At 42.9% G+C, this 27,971-nt stretch overlaps 1 protein-coding gene and 1 long non-coding RNA gene across 4 annotated transcripts; one reads left to right on the top strand and one right to left on the bottom strand.

The window, feature by feature from the left end:
- Positions 1–21,217, top strand: LOC138760456 (uncharacterized). 2 transcript variants are annotated; one of them, XR_011355620.1, is made up of 4 exons: positions 1–76; positions 1,695–1,752; positions 18,759–18,883; positions 20,301–21,217. It is a non-coding gene; the product is annotated as an uncharacterized lncRNA (long non-coding RNA). The 2 variants fall into 2 exon arrangements; XR_011355621.1 differs by having other exon boundaries at positions 1,695–1,762.
- calm2b (calmodulin 2b, (phosphorylase kinase, delta)) lies at positions 20,451–27,826 on the bottom strand. Of its 2 annotated transcripts, none has more exons than XM_069931048.1 (6): positions 27,705–27,826; positions 24,613–24,643; positions 23,554–23,697; positions 23,360–23,466; positions 22,289–22,424; positions 20,451–21,095 (listed from the first exon to the last, which is right to left on the bottom strand). In XM_069931048.1, exons 1-6 carry the CDS (start codon positions 27,705–27,707, stop codon positions 21,067–21,069), a joined length of 450 nt encoding a protein of 149 aa, XP_069787149.1. In that variant the 5' UTR covers positions 27,708–27,826; the 3' UTR covers positions 20,451–21,066. The 2 variants fall into 2 exon arrangements, with proteins under 2 accessions (XP_069787149.1, XP_069787150.1); XM_069931049.1 differs by lacking the exon at positions 27,705–27,826 and adding an exon at positions 27,120–27,144.
- Positions 27,827–27,971: the final 145 nt, after the last annotated feature.

The following is a 27,971-nucleotide window of genomic DNA, read 5'->3' as shown; positions in this document are numbered from 1 at the left end:
GGAACGCAGTGGTTTGTGCAGGCATCCATCTGTATCCATCTGTATCAGACTAGAGGGGTGAGAGCCAGGAAAAGAGGTAAGAGGGAGGAATAAAGCAGGGGCTAGCAGATGATAAGAGGAAGCAGGTGAGGAGGGAGGGTGATGGGAAGATGGTGCCAGGTGGGAGAGGAGTGAAGTAAGGAGACAGTAGCTGGTGGGTGTTGAATAAGGACAGATATGGAAAGAAAAAAGGGCCAGATGCAGCCAGGTGAAGGGGAGGGGATGTGAGATAGACAGAGGCTGGAAGATGACTGGTGGAGACAAGAGGCATCTTGTTTTCACCAATCTGATAAGAAAAGATAGTGATAAGTAAAACCAAATGAAGGAGGGATGATGGAATCATTTGAGGAGAATTAGAGAACCAGAGGATGTTATAAGTGATCAGCGTTGAAGCCAGGTGAAGAAGGGGAATGAAATTGGGAATGATTGGGGTGGTAGGGAGAGGCAGGGGGGTGGGGTGGGGTGGTGGAGGCAGAAGGAAACAGAAAGTGTGGATTACCTGAAGTTGAAAATTCAATGTTCATACCCAGTTAGAATACAAGGTCCTGCTCCATTTGCATTTGGCGATCACCAAGGCAGTAGAGGAAGCCAAGGACTGACAGGTCAATGTGGAAATGGGAAGGGGAATTGAGCATTACAGACAGAGAGTAGGTGTTATGCATAATGGTTCCCTAGTTTACACTTGGCTTTTCCAACGTAGCGGGCGCTGAAAGCAGTAGATGTGATTGGAGGAGATGCATGTGAACTTTTGTCTCACCTGGAAGGGAAGTTTGGGCAATTAGATGGTGGCGAGGGTGGAGATGTAAGGATGAGTGTTGTACTTATAAGGTCCAGGGAAAAGTTACTGGCTTTGTTCATGAAATAGACTCAATCAAGTGAAGGAGGCAAAAATGGCTTTGAGAAGGAATGCATCTTGAAAGATGGTAACAGAAAGGCAGGGTAGTATCATTGCTTTCAAAGAAAAAAAGTAGATCTGAGAGTGTTAAAAGTAACCAACATTTGATCTAACTAATATGACTTCTCTGCTTTAACTTCTTTAAGCATATTACCAATATACCCCTTATTGGAGGCTAAAGCCACACTTACTTGGCTGATGGCCTTTCAATGATCAGAGTTCTTAAGCTGTATGATTGCACAGAAAGGGTTGTCCTGTAAAAGTTCATTGATGGAGCTTTTCCAAATGAGAGGTTCTGAAGCATTTGCTATGATAATAATTTCTATGGTTTGTCTTTCTAAATGCACGATCAGTCATTTTCTCCAACATTTTGAGTAATGTTTCCTGTACTGTTTCTGTTTCGTTCTTAACTGTAGGTAGATTTATTTTAGACATTTTGTCTGATACAAATATTCTCAATAAATTCAATTAAACCAAAATAAACAAAAAAAAATTATATTCTTCAAATTGGGGGCAGGAGTTGAGAGGCAAACGATTTCTAAGCTCTATTTCTTCTGGCATGTATTCTATGGACTGGTAATGTTTAAAAGAGAGCAGCAAATTCTCAGATGGTCAAAGTTTAGAGGCCATGTACGGTTCCCAAATTTGTTCGAATACTGTGATGTTATTTCTTAAATTATATGTTATTTTTTCCAATGGAATACATTTATTCATTTCCATGTACCATTGCTGTATTCTCAGGCTATCTTCTAATTTCCAGGTTGACATAATACCGCCTAAAATGACAGAAGGAGAAGAAGACGAAATGAACTGACCCAGTGTGTAAAAGTAGATGACACAAATTTCTTGTTTATTTTAATTGAGTGATGACATTGTTTAATGGGTTTAATGTATCATATAGGTTGAACGTTGAGTGGGTGAGGAGGGGGAGGTGAAGGAGGGAGGGGGGAAAAGGGGAGAAAATGACACTCTATATTCAAGAGGGAAATGTTTGTGTGTATATTGGTTAGTTTGGTTCATAGTGTAAAAATTAAAACTTTTTTTTAAAAAGTTTAGAGGCCAAATGCAGGATAGTGTGATTAGCTGAGGAAGGCACCTTGCTTGGCAAGGATGAGTTGGGCCAAAAGTTTTGTTTCTGTATAAGTTTATGACTCTCTGATTCAATCTAGTTCCCCCTCAGGAAGACATGTAAAGGGTTTTGATTTCACTTTGAGGTTGCAATGATGTGGGGTTGTAGGTTAATTGGGCGCCACAGACTCGTGGGCCATAATGGCTTGTTACCGTGCTGGATGACTAAATGTTTAAAAAGATAATTAATTAATTTTTTAGAAATTAAAAAAAACATAAGCAAACAAAGTTATTCAACAATAGTTCTTACACTGGAATAATTTACTTAATGCACTTTGACACATGCAGAGCAATCTTGACTTGCTGTACTTTTCTGCCTCTGAACAGGACACAGAAGGCTCACAATCTCCACATAAACCAGTATGTTAATGAGGGAAAGATTCTAATCTACAATCTGACTCGCACATGAACAAAGTTCATTTTATGAATTTTCAGACTGAGAGGAAATAACTTTCTGCTTTATTTGGTATTACATGTGGTTGCCTTTATTTGTGCATTCTGTGACTGACTGTGGAAGATATCACAGAAAATCCACCAGTTATACAAACAATGTTCATAAAGTCAACCGGGTGACAAAAACAACATAGTCAGGCTTCTCACACATTAAATCAATAGCACAGTCCAAATCAATGGGTGGGGAACAAATAACTTCCCCATCAAGACTGGAGTTAGGCAGGGTTGCCCACTCTCTCCAGTCTTATTTGTGAGCTGCATAGAGCCCTTTGCTGTATCTATCAGGAGGGACGAGGGCATAAGACGAGTGACGTTGCCAGGCAGTGCAGGATCTCAGGTCAAGGTCCCCAGTTCATTGCTATCTTCTGTTCGAACACATAATCAGTCTGCAGATTGATCAGCATCTGCAGTCATTTTGAGTTTGCATCCGACTCCAGGATCATCCGGAAGAGAGAGGCAATGCTCTTTGGTAACTGGTCTGTCCAGTCTACCGTGCCATTCACAGTCAGATCTGACTACCTGAAGGCATTGGGATCTGGTTTGGAGGGCCTGAGGCATGCAACAAAAATTGGTCAGAGTGGATTGTGAGCGCGGTGCTCCCTCTCAATAACAGGGAAGAACCTGGTCATCAGGTCTGAGGTCTCTTGGTACTGCTCTCATGGCGCAGGTTTAGCCATCCCCAAACCTCTGCCCTGGCGGTCAGCAGAGCAGTCTTCTGGTTCATATGGGGATCCAAGATGGAAAGGGTCCAAAGGGTCACCATGTACAAGTCGTCAGACAATGAGGGAAAGAGTGTACACAACGTGGCCCTCATCCTGATGACCACCTTTGTGTATGGCTGCATCAGACTGTGTGTGGAATCAAAGAACGAGGGGACCAAGTACCACTATGAGCTAAGGTTCCACCTGTCCTATATGTTGTGGGGGGGATGGGCCTGGTCTCATTGCTGCGCAATTTTGCCCCACCACCAATCCTTCATGGAAAAGTTTTTCCAGACAAACATCTTTGACCACAAGGCATCAGCACAGAATGTCCACCGACACTGAGAAACAAGGACTTGATGGACATGGTGGGGTGGTTCCTGGAGAAGACCATCCAGATGATCTAATGGAATGCCTCATCGCCAGTGCTCACAAACAAGCACCAAGACTTGACCTGATTTGTGGTGAGAGGAGCCCTCCCAGTTAGATCCTTCCTGCTTAACTGGAACATCACCCACAATGCATGTTATCCCCCAAGATGATTGCACTGGAGTGGAGATGGTTTCCCACCACTTTGCAGAAAGCAGATTCGGTAAGAGTGTGTGGAGAAAGATGCAAGGTCTTTGTCATGGTTCATACCTAACAGTAGCATTTCAGAAGACTCTCTGATTTACAAGTTGTTCCCATGGATACACACAGAGTTTGACATGCAGAACTTCTGAAACACCATCAACTCGGTGAAAGAGTCATTTTGGTCTGCCCAAGACCTGTTGATCTTTGATCTTTCAACACATGGAGATGTCAGTGTGGCAATGCTGCCAACTGGCACATTCTAGGCTGCAGGAGTACATGTGGGGAGATGCACTGAGGCTTGGTGCAGCCAACATGTGGGCTTTGTGGGGAAGGACCACAGTCTAGAGGCCTTCCATTATTGAGCAATGGGGGGGGGGGGGGGTGTGAGATGGAGGGGAAGAGTAATAATGGGGGGGGGGGAGGCTAATAATAAGGTGCCTCAATGGTGGTAATAGAAATGTATGTAACAATGTACAGTGATAGAAATATATAAATATGAAACTAAGTTTTCCTCTGTAAATAATTTATGGTGAATAAAGACTATTTTTGGATAAATACAGTTTCTCACATGTAATTGCTTTATAACAAAGCTTCTTGCAAATTATACAGATTTTTAAAAAATGTTTTTTAAGAAGAAGGCCTTCAAAGGTGAAATTTTGAGGTTACAGAGTTTGTATGTTCCTGTGAGGATTAAAGCCAAAGTTAACAGGCATAAGGAACCTTGGTTTTCAAGGGATATTGGGTATCTGATTAAGAAGAAAGGTGTGTAGCAGGTATCGGCAACATGGAGCAAATGAGTTTCTTGAGGAGTATAAAAAATGCAGGAAAAATCTTAAGAGGGAAAAAAGGAGGGCTGGACAGGATTCTGTAGGATAGGATCTATGAGCATTTGGAGATGTACAGTCTACTCAAGGATAGTCAGCATGGCTTTGTGAAAAGAATGTTGTGCCTCATGAGCCTAATTGAGTTTTTGAGGAGGTAACAAAAGAAAGTGATGAGGGTAGGGCAGTAGATGTGGTCCACATGGATTTTAGACAAGGTCCCCCATGAAAGACTCATCCAGAAAGACATAAGATTAGTGGAACCTTGGCTCTGTGGATAAAAAATTGGCTTGCAGGAAGAAAGCAGAGAGTAGCAGTGAAAGGAAAGTATTCTTCCTGGAGGTCAGTGACTAGTGGAGTGCCGCAAGGATCTGTCTGGGACCCCCGCTCTTTGTGATTTTTATAAATGACCTGGATGAAGAGGCAGAAGGATAGGTCAGCAAGTTTGCAGATGACACGAAGGTTGGAGGATTTGTGGATGGAGCTGAAGGGTCCAAGTTGACAAGAGGATATAGACAGGATGCAGAGATGGGAAGAAAAGTGGCAGATGGAGTTCAATCCGGATAAGTGTGAGGTGATGCGTTTTGGAAGGACAAACCAGAAGGCCGAGTACAGGGTTAATGGTTGGTTACTTAAGAGTGTGGATGAACAGAGGGACCTTGGGGTCCATACATCCCTCAAAGTCGCCGCACAGGTTGACAGGATAGTTAAGAAGGTATATGGGATGCTGGGCTTCATTAATAGGAGAATTGAGTTCAGGAGTAGAGAGATCATGTTGCAACTCTGCAAATCTCTGGTAAGACCATACTGTATTGTGTTCAGTTCTAGTCACCTTATTATAGGAAGGTTTTTCAGTTGGTTGTTTTTCCAGACTCTTTTGTGTAGTCTTCCAAAGGCGCTATTTGCCTTGGCGAGTCTGTTGTCTATCTCATTGTCGATCCTTGCATCTGATGAAATGGTGCAGCCGAGATAGGTAAACTGGTTGACCGTTTTGAGTTTTGTGTGCCCGATGGAGATGTGGGGGGGCTGGTAGTCATGGTGGGGAGCTGGCTGATGGAGGACCTCAGTTTTCTTCAGGCTGTCTTCCAGGCCAAACATTTTGTCAGTTTCCGCAAAGCAGGACGTCAAGCGCTGAAGAGCTGGCTCTGTATGGGCAACTAAAGCGGCATCATCTGCAAAGAGTAGTTCACGGACAAGTTTCTCTTGTGTCTTGGTGTGAGCTTGCAGGCGCCTCAGATTGAAGAGACTGCCATCCGTGCGGTACCGGATGTAAACAGCGTCTTCATTGTTGGGGTCTTTCATGGCTTGGTTCAGCATCATGCTGAAGAAGATTGAAAAGAGGGTTGATGCGAGAACACAGCCTTGCTTCACGCCATTGTTAATGGAGAAGGGTTCAGAGAGCTCATTGCTGTATCTGACCCGACCTTGTTGGTTTTCGTGCAGTTGGATAATCATGTTGAGGAACTTTGGGGGACATCCGATGCGCTCTAGTATTTGCCAAAGCCCTTTCCTGCTCACGGTGTCGAAGGCTTTGGTGAGGTCAACAAAGGTGATGTGGAAGACTACACAAAAGAGTCTGGAAAAACAACCAACTGAAAAACCTCACAAAGATAAGCGTATACAGAGCCGTTGTCATACCCACACTCCTGTTCGGCTCCGAATCATGGGTCCTCTACCGGCACCACCTACGGCTCCTAGAACGCTTCCACCAGCGTTGTCTCCGCTCCATCCTCAACATCCATTGGAGCGCTTACACCCCTAACGTCGAAGTACTCGAGATGGCAGAGGTCGACAGCATCGAGTCCACGCTGCTGAAGATCCAGCTGCGCTGGATGGGTCACGTCTCCAGAATGGAGGACCATCGCCTCCCCAAGATCGTGTTATATGGCGAGCTCTCCACTGGCCACCGTGACAGAGGTGCACCAAAGAAAAGGTACAAGGACTGCCTAAAGAAATCTCTTGGTGCCTGCCACATTGACCACCGCCAGTGGGCTGATAACGCCTCAAACCGTGCATCTTGGCGCCTCACAGTTTGGCGGGCAGCAACCTCCTTTGAAGAAGACCGCAGAGCCCACCTCACTGACAAAAGGCAAAGGAGGAAAAACCCAACACCCAACCCCAACCAACCAATTTTCCCTTGCAACTGCTGCAATCGTGTCTGCCTGTCCCGCATCGGACTTGTCAGCCACAAACGAGCCTGCAGCTGACGTGGACTTTTTACCCCCTCCATAAATCTTCGTCCGCGAAGCCAAGCCAAAGAAGAAGAAGAAGAAGATTATAGAAAGGATGTGGAAACTATGGAGAGGGTGCTGAGGATATTTACTAGGATGTTACCTGGATTGGAAAACAAGTCTCATGAGGCAAGATTAGCAGAGGAGGGACTTTTCACTTTGGAGCATTGAAGGATGAGAGGAGACTTAACAGAGGTCTACAACATCATGAGAAACATGGACAGCCTGAACCTGTTTCCCAGAGCAGGAATAACAAACACCAAAGGACAAAGTGAAGGGAGGGAAGTTTAGGGGAGGCATCAGGGGTAGTTTTTAAAAAAAAACGCATAGAGTTGTAAATGCCTGGAATGCCTTGCCAGGGATGGTGGTGGAGGCCAAAACATTAGAGGCATTTAAGAGACTTTTAGACAAGCATTTGGATGGAGGAAAAGTGGAAGGTTACAGGTTAGAGGGTTTAGTCCATTTTTTAAGCAATATATGGATCACCACAACATTAAAAGCCGAAGGGCCTGTACTGTGCTGCAGTGTTCATGATCTTAAAAGAAGACATGAGGTTGCCTTGGTCGACATTGTGAAGGGAAATGATGAAGAATTCTCCAGGCATATTAAAAGGAAAAGGACAGTGAAGAAGAACATTGGTCCTCTTGAAGATCAGAGAGATCAGCTACGTATGGAGCCATAAGAGATGTGGGAGATCTTAAATGGGTTATTTGCATCTGTATATACTCAGCAAACTGGCACAGAGTCTAGGGAAGTGAAGCAAACAAGCAGTGATTTAAGAGGAGGAGTGCTTGATGACTTAAAGCAAATAAAGGTGAATAAATCCCCAGGTACTGACAAGGTATTCCCTCGGACCATGAGGAAGGCTAGTGCAGAAATTGTAGGGGCCCTGGCAGATATATTTAAAACATCCTTAGCTATAGGTTAGGTGACAGAGGTTTGGAAGGGAGCTCATATTGTTCTGTTGTTTAAAAAAGACTCCAAAAATAACCATAAATTATAGGCCAGTGAGCCTATAGTAGGGTAAGTTATTGGAAGGTGATCTAAGAGATCAGATATGCAAGTATTTGGATAGTCAGGGACTGATTATGGATAGTCAATATGGCTTTGTGAGTTTTTCGAAGTGGCCAATAAAGTTGATATAGGAAAGGCTGTGCATGTTGTCTATCTGGATTTCAGTAAGGCCTTTGATAAGGTTCCATGATAGGTTAGTCAGGAAGGTCCAGTGAGGTAGTAAACTGGATTTGACATTGACTTTATGCGAGAAGCCAGAGAGTGGTAGTGGATGATTACCTCTCATCAGGAGGCCTGTGACTAGTGGTGTGCTTCAAGGATCAGTGTTAGGTCCTTTGTTGTTTGTTATCTATTTTGATGATCTAGATGATAATGTGGTAAATGGGATGAGCAAAGTTGCAGAAGATAGGAAGGTTAGAGGAGTAGCGGACAGCAAGGATGGCTTTCAAAACTTGCAAAAGGATCTGGGCCAGCTGGAAAATTAAGCTGCAAAATGGCAGATGGAATTTAATGTAGACGAGAGTGAGGTGTTCCATTTTGGAAGGTTTACATACACTGTAAATGGCAGGGCACTGAGGAGTGTGGTAGAACACAGGGATTTGGGAACGCAGATAGATAATTCCCTGAAAGTGGCGACACAGGTACATAGGGTTGTAAAGAGAGCTTTTGACTCATTGGCCTTCATAAATCAAAATATTGATTTATGGTGTATAGGAGTTGGGATGTTATGATAAAGTTGTATAAGACATTGGAGAGGCCAAATTTGGGGTATTGTTTGCAAATTTGGTCACCTAACTACAGGAAAGATATCAATAAATTGAAAGAGTGCAGGGAAGAGTTATTAGAAAGCTGCCGGGACTTGATAAAACTGAGTTTCAGGGAATAATTAAAGAGGTTAGGACTTCATTTCCTGAAGCATGGAAGAAAAAGGGAAGATTTGATAATAGTATATAAAATTATGATGGGTACAATGTAAATGCAGAGGTTTTTCCCCATTGAGTTTAGGTGAGATGCAAACCAAAGGACGTGGGTTAAGGGTTCCTGTTAAATCTCACTCCTTCACCTTAAACCTAGTCCTCTAGTTACCTATTCCTCTCACAACTTTGTGCACCTCCATGAGATCACCCCTCATCCTTCTGCACACCAAGAAATGAAGCCCCAGCTTGCTCAACTGTCTCTATAGTTCAGGCCCCTGTGTCCTGGCAACATCCTCATAAAATACATTATTAAAGATGTGATCGCAAGTAATTTAGAAAATTAAAATATGTTCATACATAGTACAATTTATATAGGGCCACTCATTATTGATAAATCTAGTAGAACTCTTGAGAATTAAACAAATGGGGTATACAAGCAGAAATTCTCTGGTCATTTAAAAGGCACTCAATTGAATAGAGTTATATGAAACGTAGGCTCATAAGATTAGGGATGATATATTAACTTGTACACAGGAATGACTAAAGGACAGTGTAAACTAATTGAATTAAATTAAAGGAGACAATAAGTACACAAGATAGCAGTAATCTGAGTGCAACAAACTGACTTTCAATTGTGCAAGCAGTCCTTTGGTGCTGTTGGAGTGGTCTACAATTAGTGTACTAAGGATCAAGAGTCTGTAGCTGAAGGAAAGAAACTGTTCTTGAACCTAAAGGTGTTGGTTTTCTGTACCTTCTGCTTGTAGATGGACCAAGATACGTTTACTACCTTCTGCAGACATCTGCGTGCCAGGGCACCCCTGAATTTCCAAGCCAGGCTGTGATGCAACCAATCTGAATACTTTCCACTGTAGAAGTTTGACAGAATGCCAAGTCTGCTCAAATTCCTTAGAAAGTAGAGCCATTAGTGTGTCTTCTTCACAGTTTCCTTGATGTGCTTCCCCCAGGAAGGGACGTCTGAGACATGGAATCCTGGGAACTTGAAGGACCTGACTCTATCTGCCTTCCTCACAAGCAAACAGGAGCATGGTCCCTCGGACTCTCCTTCCTAATGTCATCAATTACTCTGGGCGATATTGAGAGCAAGGTTGTTGTACTGACATCACCCAACCAGATTCTTGATCTCCATCCTGCATTCTGATTCATCGTTCCCAGCAATTTAGCAAATTACAGTGGTGCCATCAGTGAATTTGCAGATTGTGTTGGAGCTACATTTTGCTATGCAGTCAAGGGTGTACAATAAATAGAGTAGGGCACTAAGCATGCAGCTTTGGGGGTGCTCGTGTTGATGATCAGTTAGGAAGTAGTGAGGCTGCTGACTGGTTGGGGCCTGCCAATGAGGTCCTCAAGGATCCAGTTGAGGAGCCCCAGGCCCTTCAGCTTAGTCATGAGTTTTGCTGGTATATGATGTTGAATGTCGAGCAGTAGTCAATGAACAACAGTCTGACGTAGATGTTTCTGTGGTCTAGGTAATCTAACGCAGAGTGGGGAGCCTTTGAGACAGCACCTGTCATGACGATAGGTGAACAGAAGTGGGTCCAGCTCCTTCCTGAGATAGGAGCTGGTGCACTCAATAACTAACCTTTTGAAACACTTCAACATGGTAGACATCAGAGCCACTGGCATCAGAATGATAGGTCCCCATTTGAAGCAGATGGAGATCTCTGAAGCAAGAGGGTGAAAATATCTGAAGAAAACTCCAGCCAGTTGATTCACATGGGTTTTAATAACCTAGCCAGGTACACCATATGGGCTGGACACTTTTCAAGGACTCACCCTCCTGCAGTTTCTGTTCACTTCGGTCTCAGAGACTGGGAGCACGGAATCACTGGGGACAGTGTGGACTTGAGGTTTCCTGGTTATTTTGTCTTTCAAAGTGAGCATCGTGCTCATCCAGAAGCATTGTGTTACAATTGATGATACTGCTTTGTTCACTTTATAGGATGTAATGGTGTGTAATCTCTACCACAGCTGTCTCACGTTCACCTGAAGCTACATCTTGGATAGGAATTGTCTTTTTTGCATTGGTGTTGGCCTTCCAGAAGTTGATTTCAGGCAAGGCAGAATTACCATTTAATGGCAGTGCAAAAAAACTGTACCAAATGTACATATGGAAACAAATAAAATGTAAACAAACTGACTGTGCAATGCAGAGATTTTAAAAAATCAATAAAAGTAGGGTCCCTGATTGAATTTGTTGTTGATGAATCTGATGATGGAGGGGTACCAGCTGTTTCTGAAATGAGTGGTAGGAGTCTTGTGGCACCTAATCCTCTTTCCTGATGGTAACAATGAGAATGGAGCACGAGCTGGGTGATGTGGATCCGTGAAGATTGCTACGACTCTCCGCTCCCTGCAGAGGTTCTTGATGGTGGGGAGAGTTTTGCTTACGGTGTCCTGGGCTGTGTCCACTACCTATGTAGGGCTTTATGCTCAGGGGTATTGATGTTCCCATACCAGACTGTGATCTCAAGCCTTGTATTCTTCTGAATCTCCAGTCCTAAATGCCTCACATCTGATCTTCAATAGTTTGCAGATGCCTTGGTTCATCCATGGTTTCTGATTTAGACACACTCAGATAGTTGGAACATTCAATTACACATTTCCTGATAGCACTGGACAACCAATTTTTTCCCCAAAATATTATCTTCCTAAAATTGTGGATTATGATTGACAACTTCAAGATGAACAGAAAGATAATTTCAGATTTACTGCATCATGTAGGAAGTGGGAGAAACATTAAATTAACTTTTATTGAATTTAGCATGTTGAATTGCATAATGATGTTGACACATTGTGTTAGTTCAACTGACCTAAAAGGTTTTGCTGCTGGTTTTCATTTGTACTCAGCATCTGATGCCTCTCATGTCAGTATCAAACAATAGTCGGCCAGCATTTCACCATATTTATTAATGACTGCACCAAAATCAGGAGGGAAGAAATCCAAACGCAAATGCAGAAAATGAATTTTCAACAACCCGCTGCACTTGGTGGCTTTGTTTGCTTGAAGCATTTTGTCAATCAGCTGGATGTAGTTTGATGCTCTGTAGTTGTCAAGAAAAATTTCAATATCTTTAAATGCCTTCCATGCATCCCCAGGCCTCAGACAATATTTCCATAGCACCTACACTGAGTGCATGCCCAGGCATCCCTGGACTGACCAAAACAACTTGCTTTGTGGGCAATATACTCCTAGACTTAGAATATTACAGGAAACCACAAACAGGAAATTTTTAAGGTGACTTCCGTGATCAGCAGCCCAAAATCCAAAAAGTACACACAAAGGTGTTCAGGAAGCAAAATCTTCATTGTCCAGTGTAGTTAATAACCATTGCAGCATATTCATTCAGGTCCACCACCACTTCTTAGAATGTTGCCCAGTTCACTCACTCCAGTCACAAAGCTGCTCTTCTGCCTCTCCAGACCATCTCGGTATATTCTTCGTTGTCAGTTCTATGCCTTTCAGTTTCTGTTTATATGCAGGAAGGAGGAATGAAGAATGGGGCGGCCAGCATCCTTGATGGTAGGGTAGCATTGGGCAAGAGTGCTTGAATCCTCAGGTGTTGCAGGAGGTATGCTGCTGGTAGTTTGAGAGTACCTTCTTTAAGCTGGCCTGATTGAAATCCCCTGCAATGACTGAGAAGGCATCAGGATACACTGTTTGTTGATCCAGAGGGATTGAGAGTAGGGAGAGATATACAAAGCTTCAAGAGAATATGGTGGACAAGCTGAGTAGACAAGAACAAGCCAAGTGCAATACAATGTGAGAAAATGTAAAATTATCTACTTTGGTACATGTCACTAGCATTTTGTAAGTGGTGCATGATTGGAACATATTGATATTCAACGAGACCTAGGCACAAATGTCAATAAACAAGTACAACAAATAGTTAGGGAGGAAATTGGTACCTTGGTTTTCATTTAGAGAGACTAAGTAATGAAGTAAAGATGTCCTCTCGAGGTATAAGACCTTGATGACGCTACTCTTTGAATTTTATATACAATCATGGTCTCCTTACTTGATAAAGAAAGAAAGCAGTGAGTTTTAGGTATAGTGGTTCAAGGCATACTGCGTTTGTTATGCATGAAGAGTGAGAGGAGATCTATTAAAAGTTCCAAAGTTCTTGGATACAGGTAGGATCTTCCCTTTGATTGAGTAGACTAGAAGGCATGTTACTGGGGGTGACTGTCTCAGAATGAGGGTTACATGATAGAGGAATTAGGGGATATGGGGAGAAGGCAGGTGGGTGGAGTTAGGTCATAAATTAGATCGGCCATGATCGTATTGAATGGCGGAGCAGGCTCGATGGGCCATTTTTGGCCTACTCCTGTTCCTACTTCCTATGTTCCTATGTTAGGCCATTTCTTCATAATGGAGGGTCATCAATCTTTGCAGTTCTCGGAGGGCTGAGGAGGATCAATCATTGAGTTCTTTTAAACAGTAATTTCTGGATATTAAGGGAACTGAGAGATTATGGGGGAATAGTGCAAATGATGGAAGATTTGCTATTTTAATAAATAACAGATTAGGCTCAAAAGGCCCACCACTTCAAATTCTAATCTTCATATTTCTTACACCAGCATTAAGCTGACTAAAGAATATATTCATCATTACATACATCAATAAAGTAAACCACATCACCTTTTGAGAGAGAGATTATCTAATTTTCTTTGTGGTAAGGCTTTTAAGGACTTTGAATGAAAGTGCATTCTTCCCCAGCTTAGTTAAGCCTGCTGGACTCTGACCAGTTTTGGTCAACCGTGCACCTGACTAGGATTCGGATATACTGGAGCTGCTCTTGCCTTGCCCTTCCTTTCTGATTCATACATATGTTTCATTGGATTTAGAAGTCCCTCTTGGGTTATAAAATTTTGTGGGCGTTTTTTCCAGGGAATGGCATCTCCTATAAGCAAATAGCAAGAGCTGAATTGAATTCCTCAATGCGAAAATTTATGTCAAAATATTTGAATTAGATTTTAAGCTATCCTTGCCAAAAATGTGAAATAAAAACAGCATGTGTCACAACTTCACCATGGGATATTCAGAGAATATACCAAGGACACTATTTATACTAACTTCATCTCTGAATACTTACTGTTAATATCCACATTAGTTATTGTGACCCCAATCTGCTCGGAAATCACCGTTTTAAAATATTTCACTCCACGTATGCTGTCAAATTTACTGCGCATTTTCAGTTTTTAAATGGCTACTGTTTAGAAATTTACAACATTTTTTTTTTAATGTATTTTTCAGTAAATGCAGCAAGACTTGAGCAATGAGCTTTCCAATGCCTTTTACACTTCCATTGACTTTTTTTTTGGCCAAAACCTTCCTTTAGTTGATTCCTGCTCTTCTGTTCAGGAATTACTTTGCTGTTGGAATGATCAATGAAAATAATTTGGTTACTGAATGTCTCGTATAACGTGGCATTACAATTTAGAAAATGCAGAATGCCCCATTGTAACACCTTTTTATTATGAATGTTTTTAATGTTATTGACATCTTTGTTTTGGTATTTTATTTTTTAATTTGTTGCTTTTTCTCTTCTATTTTTTTCCTGAAAGAGGGCTGGGAGTGGCTGCGTCCATGTTCATAACATTGATCCTATTTACATCCACTCACTAATTAGGGTTTCCTTAACCCAAGACTGAATCTTTACTGCCAATTTGGAAGCATTTTTTTGTTAATGTTTTTATTTGAATAGGGGAAGCGGATAGTCACTCAGGAGGACATTCAGATTAAAAGTAATCATCCATTTTTCTGTGCCAATGAGTGTACGACCTTTTGGTAGAAACGTCGATTCAAAATAATTTAAAGTGCAATTTAAATTTATTGATTCAAAATAATTTAAAGTGTAATTTAAATTTATTGATTCAAAATAATTTAACATGCCTGTGAACCAATTATGCATGCACTGCAACTTTATACATATAAAGTTTACATGTTACTTCTGCTAAATGATGAACCTCCTTGCCCAGACCAGCTCACCAGTCTTGGTTTTAAACAAGACTGCATATGCAGAGGTACTAGTTTCTCACACCTTAATGATCTGAGTGGATTTGATTATTAAAATACAAAGGATTTAAGAAAAACAAAATGTTTTGATGATAAGATTATTCCTTCTAGGAATCTTAAAAACCCACATTTCGGACCAAAATTAAGGATTTGATGCCAGAAGGGTTGCACAGGATTTCTGGTCTTAATCACTAAATGCAGTTGCATAATGGCTCTGTATTTCTAGAAACGACATGGCTAAGATCATTAAAATAGTCGGCTATATCAACATATCTGTTAACTGATATCAAGTGATATGGCTCACCGTTATAACTTCCAGTAGGAAAGGATGGAATTCATTGGCATCAATCATTTATCTGAGTAACTGAGGGCACAGAATACCAGAACAGGGAGGTCATGTGCTAACTTTATCAAACATTGGCCAGACTTCAGCTGGAGTTTAATGTGCAATGCTGGTGGGTAATTTGAGAGTGAGGGTATTGGGAGGTTCAGAGAAGATTCACCTGGAATGGAGCTTTTCAATTAGAGGAGACCTGGAACAGAGGTAACTGGGGGTATGATTGAAGAATACAAAATGAGGGCTATAGGAACACTAGTCTTATTCAATTTACTAAACTTTCAAATGTTAATGGATGTAAAGAACCCACTTTCCATATCTAAGCTCAAATACTTAGAAAGTAAGTATTTGTGGTATTAACTGACTGCTTTCAATTTGAAAGAAAAAAAAATCACTGCTACTGTGTTCTTTTGGCCAATTTTATGTCCATGCTGCTAGACTTTATTTCATGGTCTTCAATCTTGATGACAAGCTAATATTTGATCAAATGTCTTTGGAAGACTACATAGACCACATTTCTTTCATTGACTTAATAAAAGCTATTAAATTTGGCACCACCTTTTAACAGCTGGCTCCCTCTGATCAATTCACACTCAGCCTATTTCTAGTTTCTAGAATTAGTACTGCAACCATGCCCACTGCCTTTTAGCACCTGGCTTTCTCTGATCAATTGACACTCATCTTATTTCTAGAATTAAGATCTCAACTGCACCCACTGCCTTCATGGGCAGAGCAAGAGTACTTTAGCTAGAATGCTGGAGCTTTTTTTTTAAAAAAAAGTGGGCTTGCTAAGCCAGCATTTAATTACACATCCCTAATTGCCCTTGAGCTGCTGCCCTTATACCCAAGTGCATTAGCATGGGCAATGCTGAAGATTACATGGCCTTCAGTTAGGCCTCTGACAATGTCCCACATGGGAAACTGGTAAATTGGATCCAAAATTAGCTTGGTATCAAGGACCACATCAGTTTGTAATACATGTAAACAACTTGGATGTAGGATACATGGGAGCCAAAGATTTGACATTTCTTGGGAATTGATGATATTGCATAGGATAGGCTTGGGCTACATATCGGTTAGTAAAAGGAACTAAGAAAGGCAAATTGATCTTAATCCAAGTAAATTAAGTGATGCATTCTGGGCAGACTAATGAGGTGAGGACATACACCACAAATGATGGGGGCCAAAGCTTCTTGGTGGCATACAGGAGATACTGGCTTAAAAACATTGCATATGATTCTCTAGCTGAGGTATGACCAGTATTAGCATAAAATGGAAAAGTGATGGTGCTAGATGTAGGGGATAGAGCTTTCAGTTAAAGGGTACCTCTGCTTTCCCTGGAGCAAGGCAACTGGTGACATGATTGAGGAATACAAAACAAATTTATATTTAAGGTTTGTAACAAAATATCAGTACAGCCAGGCATAGAACAATATAGGATTTTAATGCAAAGGAAGACAAGCATCAAGGAACAATATGAGAGCAGAATAATGAAGCCAATTCAAGAGCTGATGGGTGAAATCACTCAGTGCACACTTTTACCCTTTGGTCATACAGAAGGGATTTGACCAGAGTGTGAGTCTTTCAGCATGTTTGATGCCTTAACCAAGCAGTAGGAGATAATAGATGGAATCTAGGAGGGAAGTTTTCATGCAATACACAAAAGTGCTGGAGAATCTCAGGTCAGAGCATCCATAAGTATAAAGGTAACTTTTACTTTTGGCATACAGCACAGTAACAGGCCATTTTGGCCCACGAGTATGTGCCACCCAATTACAGCTAATTAATCTACCCCCCTCTCCCCCATACATTGTAAATTATGGTAGGAAACCAGAGGCCCCAGGAAAACCCATACAGACATAAGAACATACAAACTCCTTACAGACAGAACAGGATTCAAAACCCAATTGCTGCTACAGTAAAGGTGTTGTGTTAATTGCTACAGCAACCATGCCACACCAAAGATCAGTTCTTCAGGACTCTGGAAGACAAGTTGATGTCTAAATGAAAAGGTGGGAGGAACACAGGCCAATAGTTGAGGTATTAGGTGAGAGGGCAGGAAAGAAAGCAGAGGTGATGGGGAAAGAGCAGGTTTTCAAATGCAAGAGGTGATGAGAAGCTAAATGAGAAAGGAGGGGGGGGATTAACATATTGGAGGTTAATATTAATGTCTTCTGAGTGAAGGCTGCTGACAACTTCAATTTGGTAGTTTGATGCCATGGAGCAACATTTCTGTGTGGAATTAAAACTGTTGGCCACAGGAAGGCCCTTGTTGTTGCAGTGATTAGAGCAGGGGTTCCCAACCTTTTTGTTCCACTGTACCCCTAAAAATTGGATAAAAACTGTGCAATCTGACTGCAGATTACACCACCATGTATTGTTCAGTAGTTGTTATTCTCTCAGACCCAATGTATCCCCTGAAAAGTGCAAATGTACCACTGGAGGTACATGTACCCCAGGTTGTGAACCCCTGGGTTTCGAGCAAAGGTGCTCAGTGACTTCCCAGCCTCCTGGTCTAGAGGCCCCATCAGATGCAGTAAATTATGTAGATTCACAAGAGGTACATGGTTATAGGTGAGAGATTGTAAACCTACTCCACAATTTAATGCTTTCCTAAGGTTAACATATCTTAAGTAGCCATTTGTTAATAATCAGAAATATGCAAGTGGCTAAATTAAAATGTGAAATTCTAAGTTTGAATAGAGGAAAATGCTGGGGGCTAGACAAGTTGATATATACTATTATAATTTGTTTTAATAAAGAAATCTCTGCTAATAATGTATTCCATGTATCCAGTAGCACCTGCAAGATTTATTGGAATTGTTTCATGGGTTAAAGTTGCACAGTTCGACCAGATGCAAATACTGACCCTTACATTTGCTAAGAGCTATCACTAAAATGTTAACAGATATTGATGTTTATTTACCAGACTTACAAAAGAGCAGACAGGACCCAGAATTCATTTAAATTTTAACTGAAATTTTAAGTCTGATATTGAGACTACTTGACATCAAAAGTCAGTGGTTCACCAGAATTCTTGTGCAAGGAAAAAAAAATTGATTTGGGCAGTGTACAACTCTAAACAATTTAATGGCTTTCAATTGCTCCACTAAATAGCCAAACATGCATTAACAATACTTCAAATCCAAAATCCATGAACTACATACAGAATTCAGACATGGTAAAATTGCTCACCTAGTCCAGACAACCCTCTTCAAGCAACCAAGAAATCTTAATTAGATTTGACAACAGCTGATCTTACAACTTTTCCACCATTGGGGAATATTCCTCTAAAATTTGAATACTATTTAAATTTTAGAAACTCAGCACAGCCACAGATCCTTCTGGCCCACAAGGACATACCCCACCAAAGAAACCAGTTAACTTATAACGCCCAGAAGTTTTAAGAGTGGGAGGACACTAGAGCACCCAGAGAACACAAAACTTCAGCATTGGATGGAAATCTGGGTTGCTAGTGTTTAATAGCATTGTGCTAACTGCCATCCAATGTTTTTAGTCCACTTTATTCCCAATTCAAAAAATGCTTGGTTGTGTAAGAAACTAGTCAGTTGACCAGCACAAAAATGTAATGCTTGTTAACATGTCTTACAGCAAAAATGCTCCACAATCGTACCAGCAGGAAAAATTAACCAGAGAGCCACAGTGGTATGCAATTAGAACACTGACTTGGGAACCAACTCCAAGCCCGGATACCACAATACTGAGGTCAAACATGGGTAAAGAAATTACTATCTGTACTTTATTTCAAACACTTGGAAGTGAAGATACAAATTGCCCTCTGCATGGTTAACCAGAGTACTTACCAAAACCTATTCAGACCCTTGAACCAGGAACACAACTAAGTATCAATTAAAAGCTTAACCTATATTGGATCAAAGCATCTAATCAGTAGTGAAATGCTGACATCGCAACATTTGAACAAGTATGGTGTGCAAGATTATGGCAAATCTTGCCAGTACAGAGTTTGGGATGACATCTTAGACCCCGCCCAGTTGCTTCCATCATTATGGCTTTCCTTCCAAAGGTTAAAAGCAGAAATTTCATTTGTAACTTTTAATGAGAAGACAATTATTCAACTTGGTCTGACATGACACCCAGTATTTGTCAAGCAACTAATTTACAATACATACAAGGGTTTTCAGTCCAGTGTGTCAGCTGAACTTTCCAGTCATCTCCCTGTAACCCATTCTCATGCCCAATTCTCAAGTTCATGCCTTGCCTATACTAATTGGCTCATACAAGTTATCCATAACTTTTTTTTTTATAAATGTAAGGGGGAAAAAATTAGACCCTATCCCAGGATGGTATCAAACTAGTATCATTAGTTGTGCAACAGCACTAATGTGGTGTAACAATGATCCTTTTCACTCATTTTCCACCACACTCAAGTTCCTAATCATTAACACCTGGGGATCATTAATCCAGAAACCAGACCTGTAAATAATGTAGCTAGCCAACAAAAGCTGGTTCTCTGCAGAAATTGACACCAACCAGCCAAAGTCAGAAAAGTCTAAGCTTACACCAGAATAAAGCAACCTACTTGACTTGCGTATCACCATGACCATTCACAAAATTGCAAGTTAGTACATTTACAAATTAATTTTTCTATTAAGAAAACTAATTAATTTCAACTTGTCAATTTAGATAAATACAAGCATCTTCAGGAGCACAGGACTGCTAAGCCAATAGTCTCAAATTAATTTGATGAAGTTGAATTGTTTTCTCAATAGTAGAGCTGCAACCCTATTTTGTGGAAAGGATCATTGACATTCCTATGCCATCCTTCCAACCCAAATTTGAATAGTTTAAATAAAAGTAGATCAAACTAAAATCAGCATTTTAGAATATTTTAAAAATCACTTGTGGAAAAGATTATAGCCCCTTTAAGCCATTGTTTTCCAATGTAAACTAAACTTCACCAACTCCCAGAATGGGAGCAGATTGATCAATAGGCAGCTATTAAAAACACCAAAAATGCTCAACTGATCAGTTTCATACACAAAGCAAACGGTAGTAGTCAGTAGAACTGGAATAATGAAAGATTTTCATACATAATTTGCATCAATTTCAGTTTTCCTTACCAATCAAAAAACAAATATACTGAACATTTGTTTCTGCACTATTGATTTCTAGATGCTAACAGATCAACATTGGACAGACTTATTGATGACTAAAACGAGCATACAATCAAATATTTAACAGCAAATTTACTCAAGACCAACACTAATCATGCAACAAATTCACTGTCACTCGGTTCAGAAATAAATGTCCATCACAAGGGTGTTATTTTGGGTAAATTGTAGTTTTATTGGAAAAAAATATACAACTTGGAATGGATTTCAGGCATTGTTTGTGCCAAAGCAGATTTCAGAGAGAACTCAATGGCTAAACAAAAATTTGAAAGCACAGTAAGAAAACATGAATGCTTCCTTGTATGGAACAGCAAATATAAAAAGAAATTTTTTAGTGTACGAGTACCTGGATGATACACCCGTTTTGCTATAGTGCAATGCTGAGAAATTTTAAGCTTTGTCCTCATTCCATGCAGAATAACTGCATTTTAACAGCAATGCATTACATGTCAGCCATTTCCTCATAGCAACATCCAGATGATCCCTCATTAAACCAAAGTCCTTGTGTAGCTTTGAATGTGTAGAAGAGCTTGGTTGCACTTCAAGATAAAGCCACATGCAACTGTTGTTTCACCAATAGTCTTCTCAAAATGCAAAGGAAAACAATGACAAGTTGATAAAGTAACGGACTAACTCTACCCACTATACATGCAAATGTTTTACAGTTAGGGCAGGAGAGAAACGTTACAGAAATTACAAACATAGGAAGGCAAATAAAACAATGTTCTTTTTTTACAAGAAAATTAAAAGTTTTCTGTACAAGTTCTTCACTTTGCGGTCATCATTTGTACGAACTCTGTAAAGGAAAGAGCAAATAATGTGAGTTTCTAAACAGCAACTTTTAACTGAATTACCACCTCACTCAGGTTTCAACCGGTCTCTTCAATTACAACTTAAAAAGCTATTAAAAATACAGACTTGGGATTTTAAGAAAAATAAATTTTAAATGCCGTCAAGTATTATTCAGAGCAAAATTAAGTTTACAAACTTTATGCAAATTAAAAAGCTCAGTCTGAATCACAAGTAGTCTCATCTTTTACAGTCATGCAATCCAATCTAGTTATTGGACAGCTGAACAAATCCAGTCTAGGAAAAACTTGATAACTTTTGTATAGCAGCATTAAATTTTAACATTTTCTCTGGAAAGCAATCTAGTTTTTCAACATTATGATCAATTTTACCAGACTAGAAACTAAATGTATACATTTCCACACAACTGAAAGTCTGACACAATTGAAATATAAAATGTAGTTAAAGCTTGACATATATGTTTGAATCCAACAGTTACACTTCTCATTATCATTTGCAACTACTGTACAAGCATCAAAAGCTTTGACTTCACCATTCTACAGTTAACTCCATGGCACAAGTCAATCATGTGATCAAGCTCCTAATGAAGCATTCCAGATACTAAATGATTTAGCAACTGGTTCTGTGAAATACCCTCAGTTAAATTTCTAGCTTACCAAGTCAACAATATCACGTTCCATAATTTGATACAAGAAAAATTCATTAGCTTCCAATTAGTGGATAGCATGCTAGTTAATTTTTCAATACTTTTGAAATTGATCCAAACCTGGATTTGTACACATTTAAATTGATGTGTCAATTGGCTTTCCAATTGATGTATTCTTAAGATACAGAAATAATCACAATTTGTACATTTCTTGATTTGAGGACATTTGGGAATGAATATGGATAGCTTCACATCCTTTGCTGAACCAGGGTACTTGGCAGTTTGATTTAAACAGTAACCTCCCACCTTTCAAAATTTACAGGGATTGTAGGTTAATTGGGTGGCTCAGGCTCATGGACCAGGGTTTATTACTGTGCTTACAAGTTAAATTTCAACAAATTGCTTAAATAAATTACAAGTTTCAAATGATTGCCCCCCACTTCAAGAGTCAAGATTTGCACACGAATTCTATCAGACTACAACATCAACTGAATGAAACAAGTCACTGCACACAACAGAGGCTGCAAACCCACCTTCATAGTTCACTTGACCATCACCATCAATATCTGCTTCTCTGATCATTTCATCAACTTCTTCATCTGTCAATTTTTCACCAAGGTTTGTCATTACATGACGAAGTTCTGCAGCACTGATATACCCATTACCATCCTGGAAACAAAGAGTAAGATTATTCTCCAAGCTCATGTTTAAGGCACAGAGCAAGTTACCATTGATTAATTACCGGGAATGGAATGAAAATATTAAGCAACATGCAAAATATAGTCAAATATAATGCCAACCAGCCTGCAGAGCACATTTAGTCAAAATCTTGGTTTCACTCAAGTCAAGCCTTTCATAATAACTAGTCAAATTTTGAATTTCTCTCTCAAGTGGCCAACCTCTCTCTCTGTGCCAACACTGCCCCCCAATCACATACTCTCCAGTCAAAAGCTAGAAGCTACCCATGTTTAAAGAACTTCAAACATTCTCCACTAATCAATTATTCCTTGTCCAACTCAAGCCTTCAAAAATGAAATTCACATCAAAATAACTAAACTGTTTCTTGTTTTGGTGCCTATGTCCACATTTTTTTTATATATATATATATATATATATATATATATATATACACACGCATTCAAAAGTTCTGAACTCCATGTAGTGCCATTTCCAAAGAACACTGCAATCTTCATCCCAACCACTTGACATACTGAATATTGAGCTTTACAGACCAGAACACAACTGTTTTACACAAAGAAATCTGTTCTAAAATGAAAAAGATCCCAAGTCATTGTTTCAGAACAAGGTTGCTCGATCAGATGCACACTATTTCCTTCAGGCAGAATTTTTGTCATTCTCTTATTGCCATACTTATTAGTCCATTCCAACAGAGACCATTGATGTGCATGTACTTGAAACATCAGGCTGTTAAAAACATCACAAAAACCACCAATATTTAAAGTCTTTAAAATTGAGGCCAAATCCAAAAAATGCAGATTCTAATCCGACTTGTAACCCAGGAATAGCAAAGACTAGGTTCAACTTTACAGCACAATTTAGATCAGCCAAATAATATCCAAATAATTTTAAAATTTGTTCATTACCTTATCAAAAACTCGGAATGCTTCTCTTATTTCTTCCTCACTATCTGTATCTTTCATTTTCCTTGCCATCATCGTCAGAAATTCTGGAAAGTCAATTGTTCCATTTCCTGCCCCACCCCAACAAAACATATATTAGTAAAACCAAATACTCAAATTAAAAATCAATTTTGAGTTTTCTTGCTCCTCTTGTTTACCATCAGCATCCACTTCATTAATCATATCCTGCAGTTCTGCTTCAGTTGGGTTCTGGCCTAGTGATCGCATAACTGTTCCAAGCTCCTTTGTTGTTATGGTACCATCCCCATCTTTGTCAAAGAGTGAAAAGGCCTCTTTGAATTCTACAATAGAGCAGAAAAATAGTCAATGTACAAAGATGGCCCAATAGGCATATTACACGTGATAAAGGAATCTTGCTTTGAAGTCAACTTTAATCCACATTTCAGGAAATACTTAATTTTACATCATTTCATGTCTGCCTTGTGTATCTATACACTAATTACTGGAATATCCCATAACCATGATTAAAGTTTTATAGATTTCCTTCTTGCCAATGAATAAGACTTTGCACTACTAGAACTGTTTAGGGTGTGCTAGAATATTGATGGTCAACAAGAGCACAACTAACAATGAAGTTAGGGTGCAGTTTTTTTGTATTATTTGGTGACACCACCCCTCAAACAAAAACACCAAATGCACAAGATGGGAAGACTAGGCAGAGGAGATCCATAATGCTAATGAAGGAGAGTCATATAGCAGTAATGATGCTATAAATATTTATCACTACAAAGGTACAAATGAATGTGAATGTTAATAGTCTGCATATTTTCCTGTGTACATATAGGATTGCAAACTTAACTCCTAGTGAACATATATTTTTATCGTAAATCAAAATTTTAAAATATAATATTAGATAAAAGCCTCCCAGAAAGTTTGGCCACATAGATTTGGCACAAGGAATGTCACATTCTTGTTATTTAATTTAGCCACTTAATAAAAGCCAAGGATACAAACAATTCCAAAATCAAGTATTCAAATGGACTGAAGTCAGTTCCTGGTTAAGAATTGACACATTAATTTGTGACAAGCTAACAAACTATAAAGAGCAATGAACAGCAACTAAAGTTTAAATACTTAATTGAAATCATCTACACTTAATTTACAAGACCTTAAAAAACACAATTTATGGGCCACGCATCCAAGACCAAATTCAGAGGCATGCCATTTCCCACAGATAGGGGAGCTTATTCACTTACCAGCAATCTGCTCCTCTGTTAGTTGATCAGCCTGAAAACAAACAATTAAAAATTACACACTTTTCTTACAAGATTACAGCACTGAGCAAAAGGCAATCTACAATTTCAGACAGAAGAATTGCAAAATGCACATCTCCAAAGGAAGTTTGCAAAACAGTATGTATTAAAGATTTTTTTTTAAAATTGCACTCCTCTTAAAGCTATCAAAAAGTCATTACAGCACATGCTATTTCCATTAGTCAACCTCAACACTTGCACCCTGACATTTCTTAAGTGGTGGTCATTGAGACCAACTCAACAGCTGGAACTGCCAAGACACAGGTTTCCAGAACTGAAGTTTCCAACACAAATTGACCCCTTACTAAAGTAAAATCCAGCCTATGATGGGTTTCATCATCGACATCACACAATTCAAAGTCTGCAGTTAAAAAAATTCAATTTAAAACCAATTTTTGATTTACACCAGTAAATAGTAGAAAAGCCACTGAAATGCAGAAAGTCACTGATGCAGGAGGGGGAGGGGGAGGGAGAGGGGAGGGGGGGAAGGAAGAGGGAAGCTCGAAATTGGAGATGCCATGGGAGCAAAAACAAGAGCCAAAATTCCATCTCACGCATCCTTATGCAACTCAAGAAATGTGAAGATGAAGGGAACTGGCCAAGTGAGGGATTGAACCCCACCCCCATCCCATGTGGTGCAAGAAATTTTCAAGTCCAAAAAAGTACTGAAGGCCTTTTTTTGGTAAAAGGCAGCGGATTGGAAAGAGTGGTGCGGATGGGGTCAAGGTGACGGGGGACGCGCCAGGCGCGGATGGGGTCCAGGTGACGCGCCAGGCGCGGATGGGGTCCAGGTGACGCGCCAGGCGCGGATGGGGTCCAGGTGACGCGCCAGGCGCGGATGGGGTCCAGGTGACGCGCCAGGCGCGGATGGGGTCCAGGTGACGGGGGACGCGCCAGGCGCGGATGGGGTCCAGGTGACGGGGGACGCGCCAGGCGCGGATGGGGACCAGGTGACGGGGGACGCGCCAGGCGCGGATGGGGACCAGGTGACGGGGACGCGCCTGGCGCGGATGGGGTCCAGGTGACGGACACGCGCCTGGCGCGGATGGGGTCCAGGTGACGGACACGCGCCTGGCGCGGATGGGGTCCAGGTGACGGACACGCGCCTGGCGCGGATGGGGTCCAGGTGACGGACACGCGCGGATGGGGTCCAGGTGACGGACACGCGCGGATGGGGTCCAGGTGACGGACACGCGCGGATGGGGTCCAGGTGACGGACACGCGCGGATGGGGTCCAGGTGACGGACACGCGCGGATGGGGTCCAGGTGACGGACACGCGCGGATGGGGTCCAGGTGACGGACACGCGCGGATGGGGTCCAGGTGACGGACACGCGCGGATGGGGTCCAGGTGACGGACACGCGCGGATGGGGTCCAGGTGACGGACACGCGCGGATGGGGTCCAGGTGACGGACACGCGCGGATGGGGTCCAGGTGACGGACACGCGCGGATGGGGTCCAGGTGACGGACACGCGCGGATGGGGTCCAGGTGACGGACACGCGCGGATGGGGTCCAGGTGACGGACACGCGCCTGGCGCGGATGGGGTCCAGGTGACGGACACGCGCCTGGCGCGGATGGGGTCCAGGTGACGGACACGCGCCTGGCGCGGATGGGGTCCAGGTGACGGACACGCGCCTGGCGCGGATGGGGTCCAGGTGACGGACACCCGTCTGGCGCGGATGGGGTCCAGGTGACGGAGACCCGTCTGGCGCGGCTGGGGTCCAGGTGACGGAGACCCGTCTGGCGCGGCTGGGGTCCAGGTGACGGAGACCCGTCTGGCGCGGCTGGGGTCCAGGTGACGGAGACCCGTCTGGCGCGGCTGGGGTCCAGGTGACGGAGACCCGTCTGGCGCGGATGGGGTCCAGGTGACGGAGACCCGTCTGGCGCGGCTGGGGTCCAGGTGACGGAGACCCGTCTGGCGCGGATGGGGTCCAGGTGACGGAGACCCGTCTGGCGCGGCTGGGGTCCAGGTGACGGAGACCCGTCTGGCGCGGATGGGGTCCAGGTGACGGAGACCCGTCTGGCGCGGATGGGGTCCAGGTGACGGAGACCCGTCTGGCGCGGCTGGGGTCCAGGTGACGGAGACCCGTCTGGCGCGGATGGGGTCCAGGTGACGGAGACCCGTCTGGCGCGGATGGGGTCCAGGTGACGGAGACCTGTCTGGTGCGGATGGGGTCCAGGTGACGGAGACGTGCTCTTCAGTCGCCTCTGCCCTCACTTCTGCATTGCACGCCTGCAGCCGGAAGTGCTGATCATTTAAAGCCAGCCGCTATCAGATTGCGGCCACCCTGCCCTGGATGGCCGCACAAACTGCTCAGACATCACCCCCCCCCCCATCCTGTCCGTGGTGGTGATGGTGGGGGGTGGGGGGGGCGGAGGGGGAGCGGCGACCTGACGTGACACGCCCCAGGCCAGCGCCGGGAGGCCGATGCTCGGCGGTTGCTCACCGGCGTTGGGTCGGGAGGGGCAACAAGAGAAAGGGGCAGGTTTCGGCGGCAAACGGGCCGCTGGGGATTTGGTGGCGCTCCCGGCCGCTCGCGCTCCCCCCCCCAACGCCGGCCGCTCGCGCTCCCCCCCCAACGCCGGCCGCTCGCGCTCCCCCCCCCCAACGCCGGCCGCTCGCGCTCCCCCCCCCAACGCCGGCCGCTCGCGCTCCCCCCCCCCAACGCCGGCCGCTCGCGCTCCCCCCCCCCCCAACGCCGGCCGCTCGCGCTCCCCCCCCCAACGCCGGCCGCTCGCGCTCCCCCCCCCAACGCCGGCCGCTCGCGCTCCCCCCCCAACGCCGGCCGCTCGCGCTCCCCCCCCCAACGCCGGCCGCTCGCGCTCCCCCCCCCCAACGCCGGCCGCTCGCGCTCCCCCCCCCAACGCCGGCCGCTCGCGCTCCCCCCCAATCTCCACTCCCGGCGAAGAACAAAAGTAGAGAAAATGCACGCCGCTCCATTGAGAACATCCCTGCGGGAAATGAAGGGGGGGGGGGTGGGGGGAGAAGAGAGGAAGAAGGGGAATAATAGGTGAGGTGAATGAAAACTCACCATTTTGCTGCGTTAAGTTATCACCGGTTGTTCACTGGCGCCTTAACTCCTCAGATGTTCTCCACCACTGACTATAAACACCCCGCTCGCCGCGACTGCTTAACTCCTCTCCGCTTCCGTATCCCTCCGCGTTGACCCGCCCACCACGCACCCCGCGCATCCGTCTCTCTCCCCCCTCCCCTCCGGTCCACGTCCCTGGCTGACTCCGCCGCCACTCTTGCCGAAGCAGCCCGAATACGTCCACCGCCGCGCGATTGTACACCCCCG

This window comes from Narcine bancroftii, chromosome 4 (assembly GCF_036971445.1).
Source record: "Narcine bancroftii isolate sNarBan1 chromosome 4, sNarBan1.hap1, whole genome shotgun sequence".
NCBI lineage: Eukaryota > Metazoa > Chordata > Chondrichthyes > Torpediniformes > Narcinidae > Narcine > Narcine bancroftii.
This window is presented reverse-complemented; position numbering and strand designations above follow the sequence as displayed.